The following is a 19,757-nucleotide window of genomic DNA, read 5'->3' as shown; positions in this document are numbered from 1 at the left end:
GAGGCTCTTCCCTCCTAAATAAGTGAAAGTTCATAAAAGCCTTGACTGATCACATACTTTAAAAAAAAAATGTTTTCTGTCGCTACCTGTTATGCTCAGTCTTCCTTTACAGCAAATAAATATCAATTAGTCGCCTGTCAGCGACAAACTTAATTACGTCCAGACTGGAGAACAGGGAGGATTTCCCCAGCCGTCAGTGCCGTCGAGTTTACGTGTTGCATATAAATGAAGGAGGTTTAAAGACCCTGACTGTTTCTCATCAGACTGTTTAATGTTTCTCAGCCTCTCTCTCTCTCTCTCTCCATCCCTGCAGTGAAGCCTGGGAGCCCGTGTTAAATCTCGTTCACCTTCTCCTGCTGCACCCACTTTAAATTTCAGCTTTCAGCTCCTGCCTTGATGAAAAGCCTCATCCTAAATCCCCTCCCTCCCTTCCACTCCTCTCTTGTTAGATCTAAAGCTCGATTTGAAACAAATTCCTGCACCTTTTCTTTCTCTCCCTCTCATCATCATCATCATCGTTTCTTTTTGTTTTAATTACATAGCTTCATCACGATGAGACACACACACACCCACCCACACACGCTGAGTGAGCCAGGAGAGCGTGGTGAAATTAAACTTCCTCGTAATTTACCGTGCACACATTAACACGCGGAGTTATATCGATCTCTCGTTGTCTGTAGTGCAGCAGCAGCAGCAGCAGCAGCAGCAGCAGCAGCAGCTTCACACTCATGTTGCATATCTTCATCCATATGTCGTAGAAAAGCAGAATTTAATGCTTTTATTTAAATGCATTGGAAATGCAAATGGCAACGATCAGACACCAAATCATCATTCGTCGTCTCGCAAAAGAAGCCAAAAGTACAAACTTGATTTTTTTTTCCTTCTTTTTCTGTTTTATTTATATTTTGTGACAAAGTAAAGCAAACAAAAACAGAAAGCTGTGCATCGTTGGGAAGTGGAAGGACGGATGATGTGAAAAACGTGGTGTGAGTTCGGATTCAGCTCCCCACGGCGCCACCTTTAATTGTGCAGAGAGTCCAACTTTTTTGCACATTCACGTTTCTTCTCTGGACTTTGACTAGACCATTCCAACTCAGAAATATGCTTGGCCCAAATCCTTGCGTTTATACCTCCGCCTGTATGTTCAGAGCCATCGTCCTGCTGCGAGGTGAACCGCTGCTGCAAGCCTTTCTTTCAGGATGGGGGAGGGTAGAGAGGCATGATGCTGCCACTACCATGTTTCACTGGGGCAGTGCAGGGCAGGGAGTGTATTTGAGGACTTCTTTGTAGGCTGTAAAACTTTGTTTTTGGTCTAATCTGACCACATGTTTGCTGTTTCCCCTACTTTGCTCATAGCGAACTGTAACCTCAGGCCCATGAATGGTGAGGAAAAACCAACTAAACCACAACCATCTCCAGAAACAGTCCAAATGATTTTAAAAAAAAAGAGTTATTTCAGTTATTACAAGTAAAGTGAATCAATAAGTGAAGATGAGAATAAATTAGCTAAAACCTTAAGAAGTAAAAATATATAAAGACAAATCAAAGTGTGGGTTTGAAACTGAAACAAAATTCAGACAAGAACTCAAAAGACTGGAACAGAGCGACCCGGACATGAACCCGGGACCAACATTCAGGGAAGTGAAGAAGGATCCAGCAGGGAGCGACCGAAACGGAAAGGCTTTTACACGCTGAGGAGTGTGAACGCTGCCAAGGTGCAGCCAGGTGGATGATTACAGGGCGACTGAGAGAAGATGAAGTTTAACAGAGGAGGAACTCGACAAGGACTGACACGACCTAGAACCAAAAGGAAAAAAGCCTCACAAATAATCTAGGAGAAATAAATACAAGAAATAGAGCAAACTAAATGGAAAGAAAGGAACATGAGCAGCAAGACTTTTAAGCAACACGAATGAAATATGGAAAGACCTGGTAAGCAACAATGGACAAATGGTCAAAATGGTAACAGAAAGAAACCTAAAACCTAGATATGACATGACTTACTTTGCTTTATTTTGTTTTTGTCTAATTTTACTTTCCACTCATGTATTTCAGTACAGGCTATTAAAATCCCAGTTGAATAAATTGGAGTTGGCGATTGAATTGTGACAAGAAATTCTCAAGTTGCATGGTTCTGGTTTTGGTTTTACGGGCTTGGACATAGAGAACATTTCAGAATAAATACATAAACAGGCAAAGACATGAGTAAAGTATGGAATTTGACATTTGACATTTAGTTTTCTCCACATCTGAACTCCGTGTGACACTGACAGACAGCGACCACAGCCTGGGAAACGTGCTCGGAAAAGTGATTTGCACCTATTATCAGAGGATGTGTTCTGTCAGAGGCAGTCCTGCTGTGTTTCTCCTCCATCTCTCGCCCCCTCACTCGGTCTCAGTATTAATAGGCAGGATCCTGCCGGAACCAGCGGACATGCGCGTTGCAGGAGGAGAGGAAGCCTTTGCGCGGTGTCCCAGTGAAAGAGAGATGTTTAGTGTCGACTCCATGATCACTTAACTGTGCTGACAAACTCGTGTTCTGCTCGCTTGTGGTCGTAGAGAGGCGTCAGGAGTCGTTTTCCTCTCTCTCGGTTTAGCTTCTGATGAATTATTCAACTCTTTGCCGCATTTGGAGCTGTTGCTTTCCTACGGAGAAAGAGTGTTCACGTTTCGGGTTTTTTTCTGGAAATTGATTGACCCCCCCGCCGCCACCCTGAAGTTCATCGTAGTCATCTTGGCCGCCGGGATGGTGGCCTTCATCGGAGCGGTTATCTGCATCATCGCGGCTGTCCACACCGGGTCCTCCAAGGCTGCCGCGGCGCAGCGGCAGCCCGCGGCCGACAACCACTCGCTGTATCCGGACGCGGTCGCGCAGACTCCCGCTGCCGCGAGGGGCTCCGTGGCCCGGCCCGGATCCCTGGGAGCTCTCCACGGTTCTGAAACGCCCGAATCCGAAGCGCCCACCTTCGACGTCGGGCTTGGCGGGACGGACGGGGTCAGCGGACTCACGGGACACGACCCCGCGGTGAGTCGGCTCATCTGCACCCCGGTCCCCGCCGGAGGATGCAACCCCAGGAACTTTCAGCAGCAGGCGGACGACCCGTCGCTGTACGCCGGGGAAGACTGGGGCTACCTCCGGACCACGGCGGAGGAGCTCCGGCAGACGGTTCTGCAGCAGAAGGACCAGATTTTAACCGACAAGCGGACCATCAGGGAGCTGTCGGGGAAGCTGACCGAGTGTGAGAAGGGGCTCGGGGGAAGGAGCGGCAGCCCGGACAGACGCGGGAACGCCGCCGCGCTGAGAGGCGAAAAGGGAGCCGAGGGGGAGATCCACTTGGAGCGGATGATGGTGCGGGACAGCCCGGGTACTGCGCCCGACGGGGTCCATCTGCTCACGGTTGGAACTGTGGATGAGCTCGAACAGGCGATCACCCAACTCAAAGACCGCATAGACAGACTGGAGGTAAGAAAATCCCTGAACTAATGAATGAAATCAGTTCTACTACTCTAAAGTCAGATGTGTCGATAGTACAGCTTTATCCTAATTATAGTAGAAAACATCCAAAGTCAGTTTAATCTGTGAAAAGGCATGGAGGAGGAAGCCCTGTGTCAGATTCAGGCCATCTCAGATCTCAGATCCTTCAGAGTTGACAGATTGTTGCTTTTTCAATATAGATGCACCAGTTTCACAAAGAGTACCAATTTTGGCTAACTCTAATTTCTCTAATTTCCAAAACAAATTGAAAAAGAACAATAATAATTTTCTTTCTTTCTTAATAAAATCTACATTTAACTACCCTGATTATAAAATGTTCAATAAAAAACAATAACTTCTTCAAAAAAACAGTCCAAGTTTGAGAGCTGCAGTCAACTCCTCCCGGTGTTTACACCATCACACATTTAAATGTACCTTTGATTTGCATATTGCTAAAATATGAATTTACTTATTCCATTTATTTTATTTATATCGGAAGCAAAGGCAATGTCACACTGTGTGAGAGTGCAGGTGTTGTAACACAGATCGGCAGGTAAATATCACTACAAAAGAAAGAAAAGATTACAGGTGACATGTTAGACTGCCTTTAGCAAAAAGTAGAGTAGATTCATCCAAAGGATGAATCTACTCTCATCCTTTGGACTCTCAGCAGCTTTATTGTAACATCTTAAACGTCCTGTTCTGACTTCAATAGCAGCCTAAACCAAAAACCAAGTGTTCATAGAAACTTCAAGGAGTTTTCTTTCTTTCTCTGACTTTATTAACTGTTAACACCTGACTGATGCTGGAAATATCTGCCTTCTTACCTCAGTAGCTACTTAAACTCTGAAGAGTGTTGTTGTCACCATGACCTGTTAGTGCCAAGGTATGATGTGTAATCAAGAACATTCCGATTGGCTGCCTTTTTTTCCAGCTGGCCAATCATCAATCAGGACAAGTTATTTCTAGTTGCATGCCAGTTTATCACGTCTCACTTTTGGGTAAATTCAAATCAAGTTGACTGAGTCACTGTTCCACTTCAAAAAGTGACAATCAGTCAAGCTGTTTTGCTTTATTTACTGTTTTGCCCCAGCAATTATTCTAAAAACTGGACATCCAGCTTTATTATGCTTTTTCAAGGAAGCCAGACCTTATCTTAATTCAGTATTGAGAACCAAGTTAAGCATTTTTAGCACAAATGTGTAATGTCATACTGGATTAGCTCATTTGATTAACCCTAACAACTTTATACATAACTTTAGGCATAAAGGCAAATGTATATTCTATAAAGGCCCGTGCCTTTATAAACACATGTTCACTTTGTGTAGATGTGGCAACTTCTTTTCAAAGAAATGTTGCTTGGTGGGAACTTCTTGGGGGCTTGTCCGGGATTTCTTGTTTTGTCCAAAGTCCAGACTGAAAGGGGAAAAGAAAAAACAGAAAATCATGAAGAAATTGGCAGAGGAACCCAGCTGAAAACTGTAACCTAGGTGGCAAACTGTTTACCACAATCTAATTCATATCCGGTATCAGTTCAGTAATAAGACACAAAACAATTAATAAATAAACCAAGATGTTTTAATGTGTCAAATTAAATATCTTGGTCAGCCAGTCCTTGTCTACATTTGACCCAGAAAAATATATTCAAATTGGACTTTTTTTAGTTCGTACATCCTGTTCAAAATCAGCCTCGCCAAAATCTTTGAAGGTCTGGCTCGGTTCGTCTAGTATTTGATCAGCTCAAACTACATTTCTATCTTACTTCGACGCAAGTAGATATCTTAAATCTAGATGTCTGTTCAGTTTTCAACCTATTTTGGATTTTGCTTATATGGATGAACATTGTTATTATTTGCATGTTTTGCTCGGGGTGGATTTCTTTATTTGTTGTATAGCTGTAAACGCAGGCAGTGAGTAAGCAGTGAATGACCAAAGCAACTGGACTTTGGACTTACTTAGTTGTTTATAAAATCAAATGTCTTCAGTCTTTGATAAAAACAGATGATTTGACACCAGAAGGGATTTATGAGCTACTTCCAAAGCCCAATCATCACAGATCAGTAATAATCATGTAATTATGAATGTCACTCAGTTATAATGGATATTTTAATTGGATTTCTTTTTATAAAGGTTGCCATTTTCAACACGGTAATATAGGAGAATAAAATGTCAGTTCTAAAGACAAATGTGGAGTCAGAAGGAGAGAGCAGGAAAACGAAAAAAGGAGCAAAAATACAGCAGAGCAACTAGAAACAAGCTCTGACTTGACCAGGATAAAGTGACTTATAGCTCCGTTTTGGGCAAAAGAAATGCAATGCATAATTCATGGCCTGCCTATATTTGTTAGGAGTAACAGAGTGGATGTGCGTCCCCGCGGTGTAATACGCCTCCTGCTGTTATATGTAGGACGTGACCGTTTGGGTCATTTCCTTTGTTCCGTCTGTTTCTCCACGCAGACGAGTGATGTCCAAATTCTGACACTTTACAGGGAATAAGGAATCCTTTCATTCTGCAGCCTTTTGTGTTTCATCGATGGTTTTCACAGGTCCGACCAGGTAGTTTCCTCCCTAATCAACGCGTTTTCTTTCTTCTGCCATTTTGTACACAGGAGCTACTTGACCTACTTGAGTAGGATGAAGAGATGTTTTCTACTGGCTCAGATTAAACTGGTCCAATCTTTTTTTTATTTTTACATATTTTCCCCATTATGCACCAACAACTCTCAATGCCTTTAAGCACTCATGCAGTATGTGATGATTTTGGCCCAACAATAAGATCAGAGCTACATTTAAATCACCCTACACTGGCCTTCTACTTTTTAAAAAATCATTTTCACTAAGCACTAAAAATTGCACAAAATGTTAAACGTCTTACAAGTTAAACGCAGTCCAAAGTTTCATGCCTTCTACATCTGTTTCCAAATAGAGAAGCAGCTACATAATGGGAGGCGGTAAGTCATGATATTATGAAGGGGGTTTTATTGCATTTGGTACTGATAGGAAAGAGAATTTAAAAGTTTCCATCAAAATGTGTTTACTTCTACAAATGCTAATACCCTCTGGTAAACATCCATCCATTTTCTAACACCCTTGTCCCTAGTGGGGTCGGGAGGGAGGGTTGCTGGTGCCTATCTCCAGCTAATGTTCCAGGCGAGAGGCGGGGGTCACCCTGGACAGGTCGCCAGTCTGTCACAGGGCAACACAGAGACAGACAGGACAAACGACCACACACACACACTCACACCTAGGGAGAATTTGGAGAGACCAATTAACCTGACAGTCATGTTTTTGGACTGTGGGAGGAAGCCGGAGAACCCGGAAAGAACCCACACATGAACAGGGAGAACATGCAAACTCCATGCAGAAAGACCCTGGGCCGGGAATCAAACCCAGGACCTTCTTGCCACTGTGCAGCCATCTGGTAAACTTGCTTAAAGAAAAATCAATCCAAATGTAGTCTGTTACTGCAGTGCAGCTGTGAACAGCTCACAGAGTGACGCTCAGTTCATCAACCAGCAGCACAACTACTCAGAGACGGATATCAATCTGAACCGACAGGCTGGACAAGGAGAGGATTAATCAAAACAGCCAAGAGACACAAGAAAAATTTAGAATAGTTGGACAGATCCAAAGCTCAGGTGGTAGAACATTACTCTTCTCAAACCCCACCTTTATAGGAAGAAAACCACTTCTGAAAAATAACTTGATGCAGCTTTCTGAATGTCACGTAGGGGATCCAGCAACCAGTTGCTCTGGTCTGATAAGACCGAATATGGTTTTTCTTCTCTCTCTTTTTGGCCTGCATTCAAACAATGGTGGGGCTCCATCATTTTCTGTTAAGGTAAACATGAAATTTCAGAGATGTTAAGTGGAAGTTGGGTGGCGCCAAGTACAGGTTTACACTAGAAGAAAATCTGCTGCACGAGACGTCAGACGGGAGTGGAGGTTCAGCTTACAGCGGGAGAGCAACACTGAAGACACATTGGAATAAATTAAATCAAAGCATATTCATGCATTAAAATATAAAAACTGTGGTAATACTGAAGAATGAGAAAAAAAGCATCTCGCGCTAATACTTTTTTCATTTGTAAATATAATGGACTCCCAGTGTTCGCAGTCGCTAGTAACCTCCAAAACCACAGCCGTTTGTCAAAATTTAAAACGGCTAATACTTCATAGCGCTCCTTCGAAAAAGGATAAATATCCAGTTTGATAGTCAAACATCAAATATCCCTTAGCATGCATTAATAAGCACAGTGGAAAATGTCTTAGCAACACGATGGTAGTTAATATCTACTTGTCTCCACTCTTGAGGTTGCAGCCAATTAGCATCAAGGAAGGTAAGATGGTGATCCTGGGTTGACTGCTTTTCACCAACAAGCCAGTTAGTGTGTCAAATAGCTCTATGCTTAGATTTTTCAGCTTACAAAGCTTCATTTAAAAAAAATAAAAAATTGTTGTATGGAAAAAAACAAACAAACTTCAAGTCGGTGAATCTGTGGATTCTGAGCCACAAATAGCTGAGGGTCCAGTCTCTGTCATGCTGAAAAAAAATATACAGATGCAATTTTAAGATGTTTATTTGTAAAAAAAAAAGAAAAACATACATTTCTTTCAAGCTTACAATATTGTACAATGTTTTGTTAGTCTATCACAGAAAATCCAAACAAACACTTTGAAGTTTGTGGCTGCAGTGTCGCAAAAATGCAGAGGTATTGAAGGGCATAAATATTTTATTAAGGCACAGCACTAACACACCTGCACACTGAACTCAGTGTAGTGAAAAGAATACCTATATTTTCTCGCTAATCGCTGAGATTTGATCTAAAACCTAAAATTTGGTTCTGTGGCGTATAAAATCAAATCTGGCAGTGTAAAACCAAAACCTCTACCTCTGCAGCATTTCTCAGAGAGGCTGAGCTGCGGTAAACTCCTGGATGCGGCATAAACAACTAAAACACCATGAAAGTTGTAGAGCAACGGTTTAACATTTACAGAAAGGCACAGCGGTGACCTCCCCCTCCTTTCAATCTGTTCAGTATTAAGCTAGATGCCAGTTCCTGCTGCTGCACCTTTTCTTTTTAGCAGTGTTTGGGACTGGGAAGCCTCCAACCTGCAGTCTTGCTTACAAAACTGCAGATTGCCTTTTTTTCTTTTTTTTTTAAAAGCATATCCCCGATATATAGTATTGGAAAACTGGGATAAATCTACCACTTCTTTATCCTTAGGTTTTAAATTAGAGAAAAACGGAATCCAAACCGTAGCAGCCAGTTAGCAATGCATCAAGCCACGCCAAATGCAGCGGCATTACATAAACTCCTCTTGAATAAATCCTTTGGTGCTTGCAGAGACGGCAAAGCCCCAAATTCTGATCCAGTTTCTACCTCCCTCTTCTGCAGACAGACATTGGTCCGTTTTCTCACAACCGCACGGACAGCAAGTCCTCGGACGCATCAGAGGAGGGCGAGCCAGAGAGGTCAGCCTCTCCGGGCCGCAGTGCCGGTCCTGACAGGCCCTGGGGGGTGGAGGACCTGGAAGAGGAGCTGGAGAGGAAGGTGGAGCTGCTGGAGAAGGAGAGGAAAGCCCTGAGGCTGGAGGCAGCGAAACACAGACAGGAAATTGACCAGGGCATCAGCAAACTACAGCACCGCGTTTCAGGCCTGGAGGAAGGTGAGCTGCAGAAGGGCGAAAGAGAGCAGAGAGGGAAGCAAACTGTGCGCATATTTAATCGCTCTATTTGATCTGGAGGTGGAGACGGTAACAGAGAGAGCAGCATGACTGATTTATTCATTTCACCGTGACACAAGTCGATAATAATGAGAACCAGATTTTCTTCTTCTGATTTATGACACCTAAGCTGCGTAAATATATTTTGTGCAAAAATAAAAAGCCCATAATTATCCTGTAATGCTTTTTAAAATACATGGAAAATAATTGACTCGCATGTCACTTTCTTCATCCCGTATTTCCAAAGGCGACGCAGGGCTTTCGTTCCCGGAGGGGTACAGGTTGTCCTTCCCGGCTCGGACAAACTACATGTTCGCCCTGATGAGACACGCCGTCCCCAAGCTGCGGGCCTTCACCGCCTGCCTGTGGCTGCGGCCCGCTGCGGCAGGGATCGGGACGCCCCTGTCTTATGCTGTCGCCGAGCAACCGAACGAGTTGGTGCTCTTGCAAGACCGGAGCGCTCCGGCTGAGCTGCTCATCGACGACAAGGTACGGAACCCGCACAGGGCCGAAAAAGCTAAACATTTAACTGAGGCCGGCATCGGCTGGAATGACAACCTCGAGGAAAAGTATCACGGTTTGACGTTTGTAAGAGATTTTAAAATCTAAAAAAAAAATGTTTTTCTACATTTGTTCCGACTTTACCCCAGCTGTCAGGAAGCGTGACGTGTCATGTTGTGTGTCTGTTGAGAGGACACAAAGGCAGCAGGCGGAGGCGCCGAGGAGAATTTTGTGGATTTGATGAAAAAATTCAAGATTTACAATAAATCATGGGAGGACAGGGAGCCAGGGGAGAACAAAAAACATCAGGAGCAAACAAAAGCACAAGAAGCCTGACTGGGAACGGGATCTAATGGGAGGAACAGGCAAAAAGTGACAGGAGAAAAAGTGTTTAAGTACTGGGAGAGTGAATGTGGAACAGAGAGAGAGAAAGTGACTCAGGAGGTGAGGGAGAGTAAACAGCGGACTAGAAAGTAAATCTAACACTAAAGATTTACTTTCAACTGCCTTGTTGTTGAAAATGTGCAATATAAATAAAATTACTTTACCTAAAGAATGAGTAGGCATGAGGAACATAATTAGAGTTACAAAGAATAACTAGAGACAAAAATTAAAGTAGAATCACTAAGAAAGAGATGAACAGAAACAAGGTTGATCTGATCAAAGTAAGAGAAACATAGAATAATAATGAAACTGGAATCAATAAATCAAACCCCAAAACAACTCAGGATCCTAACAAAACAGTGATGAAAAGTTGGTCGACAGTTTCAGAGAAAACCTACTGAGTCAGAAAGTTTTGCCATTATGTCCTTTCCTATATGCAGGGCTTTTTTTTTTAGCTTCTTTTTTTTTTTTTTTTACCTCCCATTAAAATTTGTTTAAAAAACCCCCCAAAACATTGAAATTTGGGGAAAAAAATACAAAAACCTTTAAGTTCTGTTTGATTTAATTTTTCATTAGCCTTCTCTTTTTTCCATTGACTCTCCTGAAAACGAATTATTTTAATGAGTTTTTAAAATCTCATTATAACAAGAAAGTTTCTCGACCGCTCCCGAATATACTTTCCAGCTCTGGCAGCTAAACGCTTCCTTACCGTCGGCTACTTAACTCTGATTAAATTTACGATCCTTGATGAAATAAACAGAACGCTCAATCACCTCCTGTGTTGTTTACTGAAGCTGTGCCACCAAATCTCCCCACACAATAATACGAGTAGATTATTTTTTTAAAAATATATTTTAAATCACAGGCAGTAAAAGCAGGTAAAACAAGTGTGAAACGTGAGAACAAACAGATGTATGTTGAATACAAAAGAAAAATCTACAGCTGTACAAATCAACCAAAACCGCAAATTCACACAAACGCTGATCTTCCCATTGCAGCAACAACACTAAAAGAATGATCTTTTAATTTCTCCTTTCAAGCCTAATCAGACTCAAAACATTGATTTTATCTCTTAAAGTGAATGCTATGCTTGATTAGATTCTTCATCTTTATTCTGCTCACTTTAATGGAAGATGTAGCATCTTTTCCTTCAAAATATCTTCCTCATCTTACAAGCGTACTTGTAGAAAGTTCATTTCTGATCCCCATTATGATTTGAAGAGTGCATCAGCGATCTGTTAATGTTACGACCTCCTTCTAAATGTCCTAATGAATATCGAAGAAGGCCATCTGCTTTGGATTAGCATTAAAGCAATAAGAGAGCGGCGAATGAAGTGTTCATCTGATACATTGTTCACGTGATTTAATGGAAGATTAAGCTTAGTCCTTGAAAGCATCGTTCGGCGATGCAGAGCAGTGCTGTGATATATTTTTTTATTTTGTAGAAGTCATTATGGTAATCCATTCCTGTGGGGAATAGCTTGGAGAGGCAGCAGCAGAACGCCCCTAGCGTGAAATGATCGAAGTGACTGATTTGGATCTGGAAATCTCCTCACACTGCTGCATCTTATTTGCGTCCTGCTGAATTATTGTCACCTTTCTATGTGGCTATGTAAAGGCATGCCCGGGTTTTAAACAATCGGCGCAGACTGCATCGTCCTAACAACACGTTGCCATGCATAGGTGGCGAAGCTGCCTCTGAACCTCTCTCGAGGCGGCTGGCAGCACGTCTGTGTGAGCTGGACCCAGAAAGGTGGAGCATGGCAGGCCTACCAGGGAGGAAGGTTGAGGGGCGAGGGCCACGGACTGGCCCCGGGACATCACATCAGGCCTGGGGGAGAGCTAGTCCTCGGGCAAGAGCAGGTGAGTTGCTCATATTTAAAGACAGACAAAAGAAGAAATGGTTTAGTTGTTACTGGTTTCCAAGTTGCTAAGAAGGCTAAAAATAACTTGGTCTGCATTCACACTGCAGGTTGAAGAGACGTGAATCCGACACTGTTAGGTTGTTTGCGGTTCACACGAGAGATCGCATACAGGTCGCATATATTTGGAAATGTGAACGACCATGCGTAAGAAACGGAGACAAAAACAGAATTGAACATTAACGCCTGCAGTGTGAACGCAGCCTTAGTGTAGGCGTGGGGTTTTTGTTATTTCCAAAGCAAAAGGATCAACATTTATGGCTGATTTGCACTTGAGGTTTAGTTTGGGCTAATATTGGATGTTTAATATGTGAATTTTGTTCATAAGCCACAAACTGTAGGAAAATAACGTTTAGAGGAAAAAAATAATCCCCCGCTCTATCGAATCCTGCTTAAATTTCCACAGAGCTGAGGGGTCGCCCAAGGCAGCCAGGCTGCAAAAAAACGGAGTTGTGTGTGCTTGAGAGTAAAAGTGTTTCTCTTTTTAAGTGATCCGACTGTCTAACAGCGGACTAATTCCTCTCCAGGATTCCCTGGGTGGCGGTTTCGATTCGACCCAGGCCTTCGTTGGAGAGCTGTCCCAGGTGGGCCTGTGGGATCGGGTCCTGTCGGCCGCCCAGGTCGCCAGCCTGGCTCGATGCAGCAGAGTAACTCAGGGCGTTGTGGTCCTCTGGAGCGAAAACAAGGTGCAAGTTTACGGCGGAGCCACCAAAGACCCCGGGGAGCCTTGCAGTAAACACAGCAAAAGCTCCCAGTGACCGGTGGAGAGAGGATCGCAGAAAAGATTCAATTCACCAACTATCGCTGATTCAGTGTGTCAGAAAAACCATAAATAGCAAGGCGACATAAGAGAGTCATAATCTTAGCAACGTTTCTGGGGTATTTCTGAAGGTAAAACGGTGCGCTGCAACACCACACATTATTTACACATAAATGCAGCTGGAACATTAGTTAAATGTTAAAATGTTTAAGCTTGGGTTTGCTTAGTTTGAAGTCAGAACAGGAAGATGAAGATGATTTCAGATTCTCAGCAACCCTCCTGACAATTTGATCAAGAAAAACAAATCTACACTTTACCTGCCTGCTAGCTTTTCTGTCTACTTGTTTACTGTAAGCGTGTTCAAATTCAGGGGCCGCATTCTTCAAAGGACATATGGCGGGAAAATTGAACAGTCTGGCCTTTCGATTTACCCCTTACATCTGAGTGTGCCCTGTCGCCTAGCAACCATGACGGCGCCAAACACACGCTAGCAAGAATGTAACTCGAAATGCTCCTGGGCTTTTTTGTAAACTGTTTACAATCTATTTGAATCTTATTCATTAATTAGATTAATGAAATCAATGGGTGTCAGTGGAAGTGCGAAGGATTCAACGTCTTTCAAATCCAGGAGGAAGAAGGATGAAGGTCTGGGGGACTCGGAGGAGTCTTTGAATTTGGAGCACGGTCGTCAAATGCGGCCTTGAACAGATGTAGCCCCTGAGTTTGGATTCAAATGTTTAATTGAGCTGATTTTCAGTTTGAATGTTCACTGTAATTTTATTTTTACATTATCCATAATTGTGACATTTATAATAGTGAATCTTTAGAAAAGACTATAAAATATATTTTAATGCATCGGAGCCAGCAAAGTGAATTAATGTTGGCCTGCTAATGCTAACCTGTGATTTTTAGGCTCATTAACATGTCTGATGCAGTAATTCTGCTGTTCCTGTGCCTCATAAATGAGAATATAGAGATAATCAGTAAAAGGTGAAACGGTTTTAAAACTTTTTTTTTCCAACTCCAGTGTCAAAGAAATTTTACAACAGAAATTATAAACTATAGGTGCCATTTTCTCTTTTTTTATTATTATTTGTACACAAAGAACTCCTACAAATTTAATTTAGAACAAAATAATTAGAACTAGTTCATGAGTACTATCTAGAAACTTTACCAAACTGACATATGTCCATCATTTTTGAGATTTTAACCACAGACAGATGAAATGAACAACACTGACCTGTTAGTGTCTTGGATAAAGGATTTTTTTTTTGTTCTCAACGCAGTGTGTTAGCAGCATAAACAAATTGGGTCAGCGTTTACATTTTGAACAACTCTGACAAAGGCCAAATGGCTAGACTGGGTCGGAGCATCGGCAAAGCTGCAGCTCCAGCTCCTGCAGGGAGTTCTGGGCTTCTGGTGGTTATTGAAAGGGAAAGGGAAAAAAAACAGTACCGAACCAGCATCGATGTGGATGTTGGTTTGAATTGTACCACGAACTGGAGAGTTGTTGCAGACCAGGAACACATTAACAAAATTTCTTGATGGCTATGGCCTCTTTAAGCAAAGGTGGTGGAACATTTTGCCACAAATTGAGACAGGCTTAAGAGCTCAAACATGGCGGATGACGACTGTTTTGGCAGCAAAAGGGGGATAAAGTCGCCAACACGTGATCCGATCAGTGTGCTTCTAACTGCAGTCCATTCTATATTGTATGAAAAGCAAAAAAAAAAAAAAACTCCCTCAGATATGATCTGGTAATAAAACTTTGAAGCTGCTGTTAAGTCAAGTCGTTACACATTTCAAACCAAATCACGTTGCGTATCCCCAACTTGTTATCCTGCTGATGTTTTATGTATATCAATGAGAATACTCACTGGAGAATTTTTCAAGTCCTGCGTTTGAAATGCCAAACCGGCCAGCTACACCCATCCACTTTCAAGATCTCTACAGCTAACAAGATGTGAAGAGTGAACATTTTGAACACAGTTGGCTAATCAGAACTTGTGAAATTCTAGCACACAGGCTATTAGCTCCTTCTCTCTGAGCTAACAATCCATTAGCTCCTTCTCTCTGAGCTAACCGGCCGTTAGCTCCTTCTCTCTGAGCTAACCGGCCGATAGCTCATTCTCTCTGAGCTAACCGGCCGATAGCTCCTTCTCTCTGAGCTAACCGGCCGATAGCTAACCGGCCGATAGCTCATTCTCTCTGAGCTAACCGTCCGATAGCTCATTCTCTCTGAGCTAACCGGCCGATAGCTCCTTCTCTCTGAGCTAACCGGCCGATAGCTCATTCTCTCTGAGCTAACCGGCCGCTAGCTCATTCTCTCTGAGCTAACCGGCCGCTAGCTCATTCTCTCTGAGCTAACCGGCCGATAGCTCATTCTCTCTGAGCTAACCGGCCGCTAGCTCATTCTCTCTGAGCTAACCGGCCGATAGCTCATTCTCTCTGAGCTAACCGGCCGATAGCTCATTCTCTCTGAGCTAACCGGCCGATAGCTCATTCTCTCTGAGCTAACCGGCCGCTAGCTCATTCTCTCTGAGCTAACCGTCCGATAGCTCATTCTCTCTGAGCTAACCGGCCGTTAGCTAACCGGCCGATAGCTCATTCTCTCTGAGCTAACTGGCCGATAGCTAACCGGCCGATAGCTCATTCTCTCTGAGCTAACCGGCCGATAGCTCATTCTCTCTGAGCTAACCGGCCGCTAGCTCATTCTCTCTGAGCTAACCGGCCGCTAGCTCATTCTCTCTGAGCTAACCGGCCGATAGCTCATTCTCTCTGAGCTAACCGGCCGCTAGCTCATTCTCTCTGAGCTAACCGGCCGATAGCTCATTCTCTCTGAGCTAACCGGCCGATAGCTCATTCTCTCTGAGCTAACCGGCCGATAGCTCATTCTCTCTGAGCTAACCGGCCGCTAGCTCATTCTCTCTGAGCTAACCGGCCGATAGCTCATTCTCTCTGAGCTAACCGGCCGATAGCTCATTCTCTCTGAGCTAACCGGCCGCTAGCTCATTCTCTCTGAGCTAACCGGCCGATAGCTCATTCTTTCTGAGCTAACCGGCCGTTAGCTCATTCTCTCTGAGCTAACCGGCCGCTAGCTCATTCTCTCTGAGCTAACAAGCTATTAGCTTATCCTCTCCGAGTTAACAGGCTATTAGCTAAACTTCTCTGAGCTGAAGAATTATTTTCTAACAGCTCTGAATGTCTGAACTTATTCCCCTAACTGTGACCACAGTTAACTAGCTTAACAAATCACTCAGTGACGCGGAGTAGACTAAGAGAACAGTGAATTTGCTTATTTCAGACAGCACTCACTTCATTTTCCAACAAGTGTTTCTGAAGTGTTTTCTTTTTGGTGTCAGTCGAGGTTTAGCAGAAACGAGCCTCTCAAAGCACAGTGCCAAGGTTAATATCTTAACTTCATGTATTCATATTCTATTTTGCAAGATATATGTATATATATTTTTTATTTCTGAATGACTGAAAATAGTGATCCAGCGTCATTTAATGTCTGCGCACTCCAGACACCGTCGTGTGCTTAACTTCTTGAAAGCTTGTACTGAATCCAGTGAGTTCCGAGTCTGAGCCGTCCTCTTCCAGCTGAGAGCTCCGTGTGGGAAGCGTGAAGTTGAATAGGGGGCAGCTGGAATCCCTCCATTTGTGCACCAGGCTTGAAGTGGTATTATTTAAGGGCTGTGACAGCTTTAGAGCTCGGAATCAAGGTGAGGCGGTGAAAAAATGTTGGGGAAAGTGTTGGGAATATTAAAGCAGCGGATGGCAGCCTGGAGTCGATGATGAAAGCTAGAGGAAAACAGGAGAATGAGGGGGAAGATGGATCAGATGTGAATGATGGTGCATTGTTTTTCTCTTCTGCATGATGTAATCTAGAACTGATAATGTTTTGCCACTGCAAGGTGTCGCGGACTAGGTCGTTGCGTTTTACATTCCTGCAAGGTGGCTGTGTTTGTCTTTCTGAGAGTGACTTTTAGTGTCTGATGCATTTATTATGAACGTGACCAACTTTTGAGAACTGCTAACCTAAACTCTTCGTTTTTCATTATTAAATATGTGGTGTTACATTACATATGTTACATTATGATGTTGCATCAACATATGAGATATGTTGATGCAATGTTCAAAGTTGTAAACAGAAATTTGAAATGTTTTTAAATGTTCTACATGCATCAGGAGCTGCAATTCCGTTCGCCATATAATTTTTGCAAATTAACACGTTTTTGATGAAAAGATTTCTGAGTATTGAACTCACCGTATTTTGCAAAAGTGCAATGGAAACACTTTTTTCCCCGCGTCACACGAGTCGATGACCAATAACCAAACGTTATTGTTAAAAGTGGAGAAGACGGGAAGTGATAGACGAGGGTGATGACGTGACATGTTGTTTTTTATTTGTTTTGTATCGCGTGAACAAACTCGTTCACGCGATACTCGTTTCTTAATTAAGGAAAATCTCGCAATTGAGACATTTTAATTTTTCGTATTAGGGGAACACCGACAAAATTTGCGCACGTTCGTAACGGAAACGCAGCCTCTGATAAATAAATCCAAAATCTTTTCACCATTAAAAAAAAAAAAAAGAAGAGAGAAGACATTCCATGCATGAACGCCGCAGAGTTAGAATGCCTTGCTTAACTTTCCTTTCCCTTCATGCCAAACTAACTCCTATTAACACCAGAATCTTCTGGTATAAACAAATTGTTCATTTCAAAGTGTCTTTAAAAAAAAAAAAGAAGCTGATTTTATTTTACTACTCACGGTGGAAAGTGCCTGTCAGGGGTGTTTGTACCCGTGTACCATCGCCATCTTTAATATCCTGAAGATGTTTTTAGCTAATTAAGCATCGTTAAGGTCCCCGGTGACACTGCGAGATGAAAGCAGTTTGATCAAAGTTTTACAGCATCATAAACACAGTACTTGAAGCTTCTGCACGGCGCCACCGAACTAACACTAGAGCAAGTCAAAACCGTCTTGTTGTGCCTCTGTTCGTCTAGTGTCTTTGATATTGGTGTCTGTTCAGCTCATGCCAGAACTTTTTAGGGCTTCTTGTTCTTCTTCTTTTTATTGTAATGTCATTGTGTTTATGATATATGAAACTGAAAGCTATTGTTGGAGATACTTTTGTTGCCATTATGCTCTATGACCTACGTTGATTGCACAAGTCCACGTCCTGTATGGTGTCGTATTGTTCTGAACACGTGCTGTGTACAAAACTCTGAATCTTTATTAAAGTTGTGATATTTTGGAGAAAGGAATGTGATCGTTTGGTTTCACCTAAAACCCCCAAATTATAGAAATGAAGCTTGCTGGGTTTCATAGGAGAGTGCCAAGGAAACTATACTTAAAAAAAAATCAAGCAGAGGCCATATTTTGGGACAGCTTCAAAAACAAAAACGGTGAGGATCATGTAGTGGAAGGGAAACAAAAAAAAAAGGGCAACTGATGACATCTGAAGATTATTGCAGTAAAGAAAAAAAAAAAGAACCATTTATCCAATTCTAAAAACAAAAAACTCAAAGAGAATCAAAGAGAGCGAAGCCTCAGACTGTGACAGCTCTTTTATTCAGCGATTGCACTCAATGCAGCAAACTGGTGGAACAGATGAGCAGCAGCAGCAACAACAGTATCTCTCTCACACACGGTACTTGCCAGACTCAATAAAATTTTAATCTGCATCAGAAAAAAGGAAAGAAAACTCTTCCTTACAATTCAATTCAGAAGTCCCAAAGGAAAATTAAATGCTCACCTGAAGCGGAAGCTGTTTAGTCATGTAGTACAAAGAAACAGTGAGCTGTCTCTTAATGAGAACATCGTCGTTAACGGTGGAGAAACATTTTACTTCCACATTTGTTCCTTGTAATATATAATACATCCTGCCTTTCCCAGGACTTTTTGAGCTTGCAGGTTACTTTTTTTTGTTGTACTTTTTCTTCTGGCGATTGCCCAGATGGACTGCAGTCTTAAGATTTTCCCAAAAATATAGGGGCTTCTTTCCTGGGAACTTTTCGTAACTTTTACGCGATTATTTTCTTTGGACTTGCGGATTACTTCTTGGGGTTTGGTCTACACTTATCAAATGGCTTGGAACAAAAATAAATAAAACCAAAAAAACGGGTTTCCAAAACTTTTAGGTTATTTTCCAAGCTGTTCAAGCTTCACTGTCTTGGAACCTGAAGGTTAAACTTGTTGGAGCTTATAGGTTACTTTTCTGAAATGTATAAAATTCAGATGGTAGGTCCCAACAGTAGCATAGAATAACTTGTAATCTGAAGCCTTTCAGAACATGGAGTCTGCAATCTTCTTAAGGTGACTTACACTGAAGTTTAAGTAAAATTACAAAGAAGAGCTGGTAAGATACAAGGTCTTTGTGAAGTCAAGGAAAATGCCATGAACGTCACATTTTAATTCAGAAAAAGTAGGCTGTCAATTCTATTTTCACAAAAGTAAACTCCAGACGCTGTATTCCTTAAAACTGCCATCTCTTCGATTGCCAAAAAAGAAACTAAAGCAATGCAAATCTCTTGATTGTTTTTAAAAGCACTTTTTGCAGAAAATAATAATTAAAAAAAAACAAACATACACTCTATTTGTTTTAGAAGTCTTCATCAGACCTTATAAGAAAACAAACTTGCTGGAAGAAGCAGGAAGAAAGCAAAGAAAGCAACAGCATGTCTCATTTGTTAGACGATATTGTTAACCTTGCAATATTCCTCCTTGAATATACGCTCGTGTGACAGTTAAGTCAAACATACTTTATTCATTCCTTGCATTTTTACTTATTTATTTATTCTTGGTTTCCTCTGTTTCTTCTGCCAAGATGCATTCAACACATTTCCTGGCACAAAAAGAGCCACGCAGAGTTCTGTCAAATGACTAAGAAATGTGACAAATCTCTCACCTTTTAGTTGGACCAATTAGCACATAATGCGCCGGGCTGTTAGGGGGAAAACTCCAGTGACTTTCTGGTGACAGTG

At 42.3% G+C, this 19,757-nt stretch overlaps 1 protein-coding gene across 1 annotated transcript; it reads left to right on the top strand.

Annotated features, from left to right (window-relative positions):
• Positions 1-2,746: 2,746 nt before the first annotated feature.
• On the top strand, positions 2,747-18,034 carry nptxra (neuronal pentraxin receptor a). Its single transcript, XM_028042515.1, has 5 exons — positions 2,747-3,463; positions 8,874-9,144; positions 9,449-9,690; positions 11,770-11,949; positions 12,536-18,034. The coding sequence occupies exons 1-5, from the start codon at positions 2,747-2,749 to the stop codon at positions 12,764-12,766; spliced, it is 1,641 nt and encodes a 546-aa protein (XP_027898316.1). The 3' UTR covers positions 12,767-18,034.
• Positions 18,035-19,757: the final 1,723 nt, after the last annotated feature.

Source organism: Xiphophorus couchianus, chromosome 16 (genome assembly GCF_001444195.1).
Source record: "Xiphophorus couchianus chromosome 16, X_couchianus-1.0, whole genome shotgun sequence".
Classification (NCBI taxonomy): Eukaryota; Metazoa; Chordata; class Actinopteri; order Cyprinodontiformes; family Poeciliidae; genus Xiphophorus; species Xiphophorus couchianus.
This window is presented reverse-complemented; position numbering and strand designations above follow the sequence as displayed.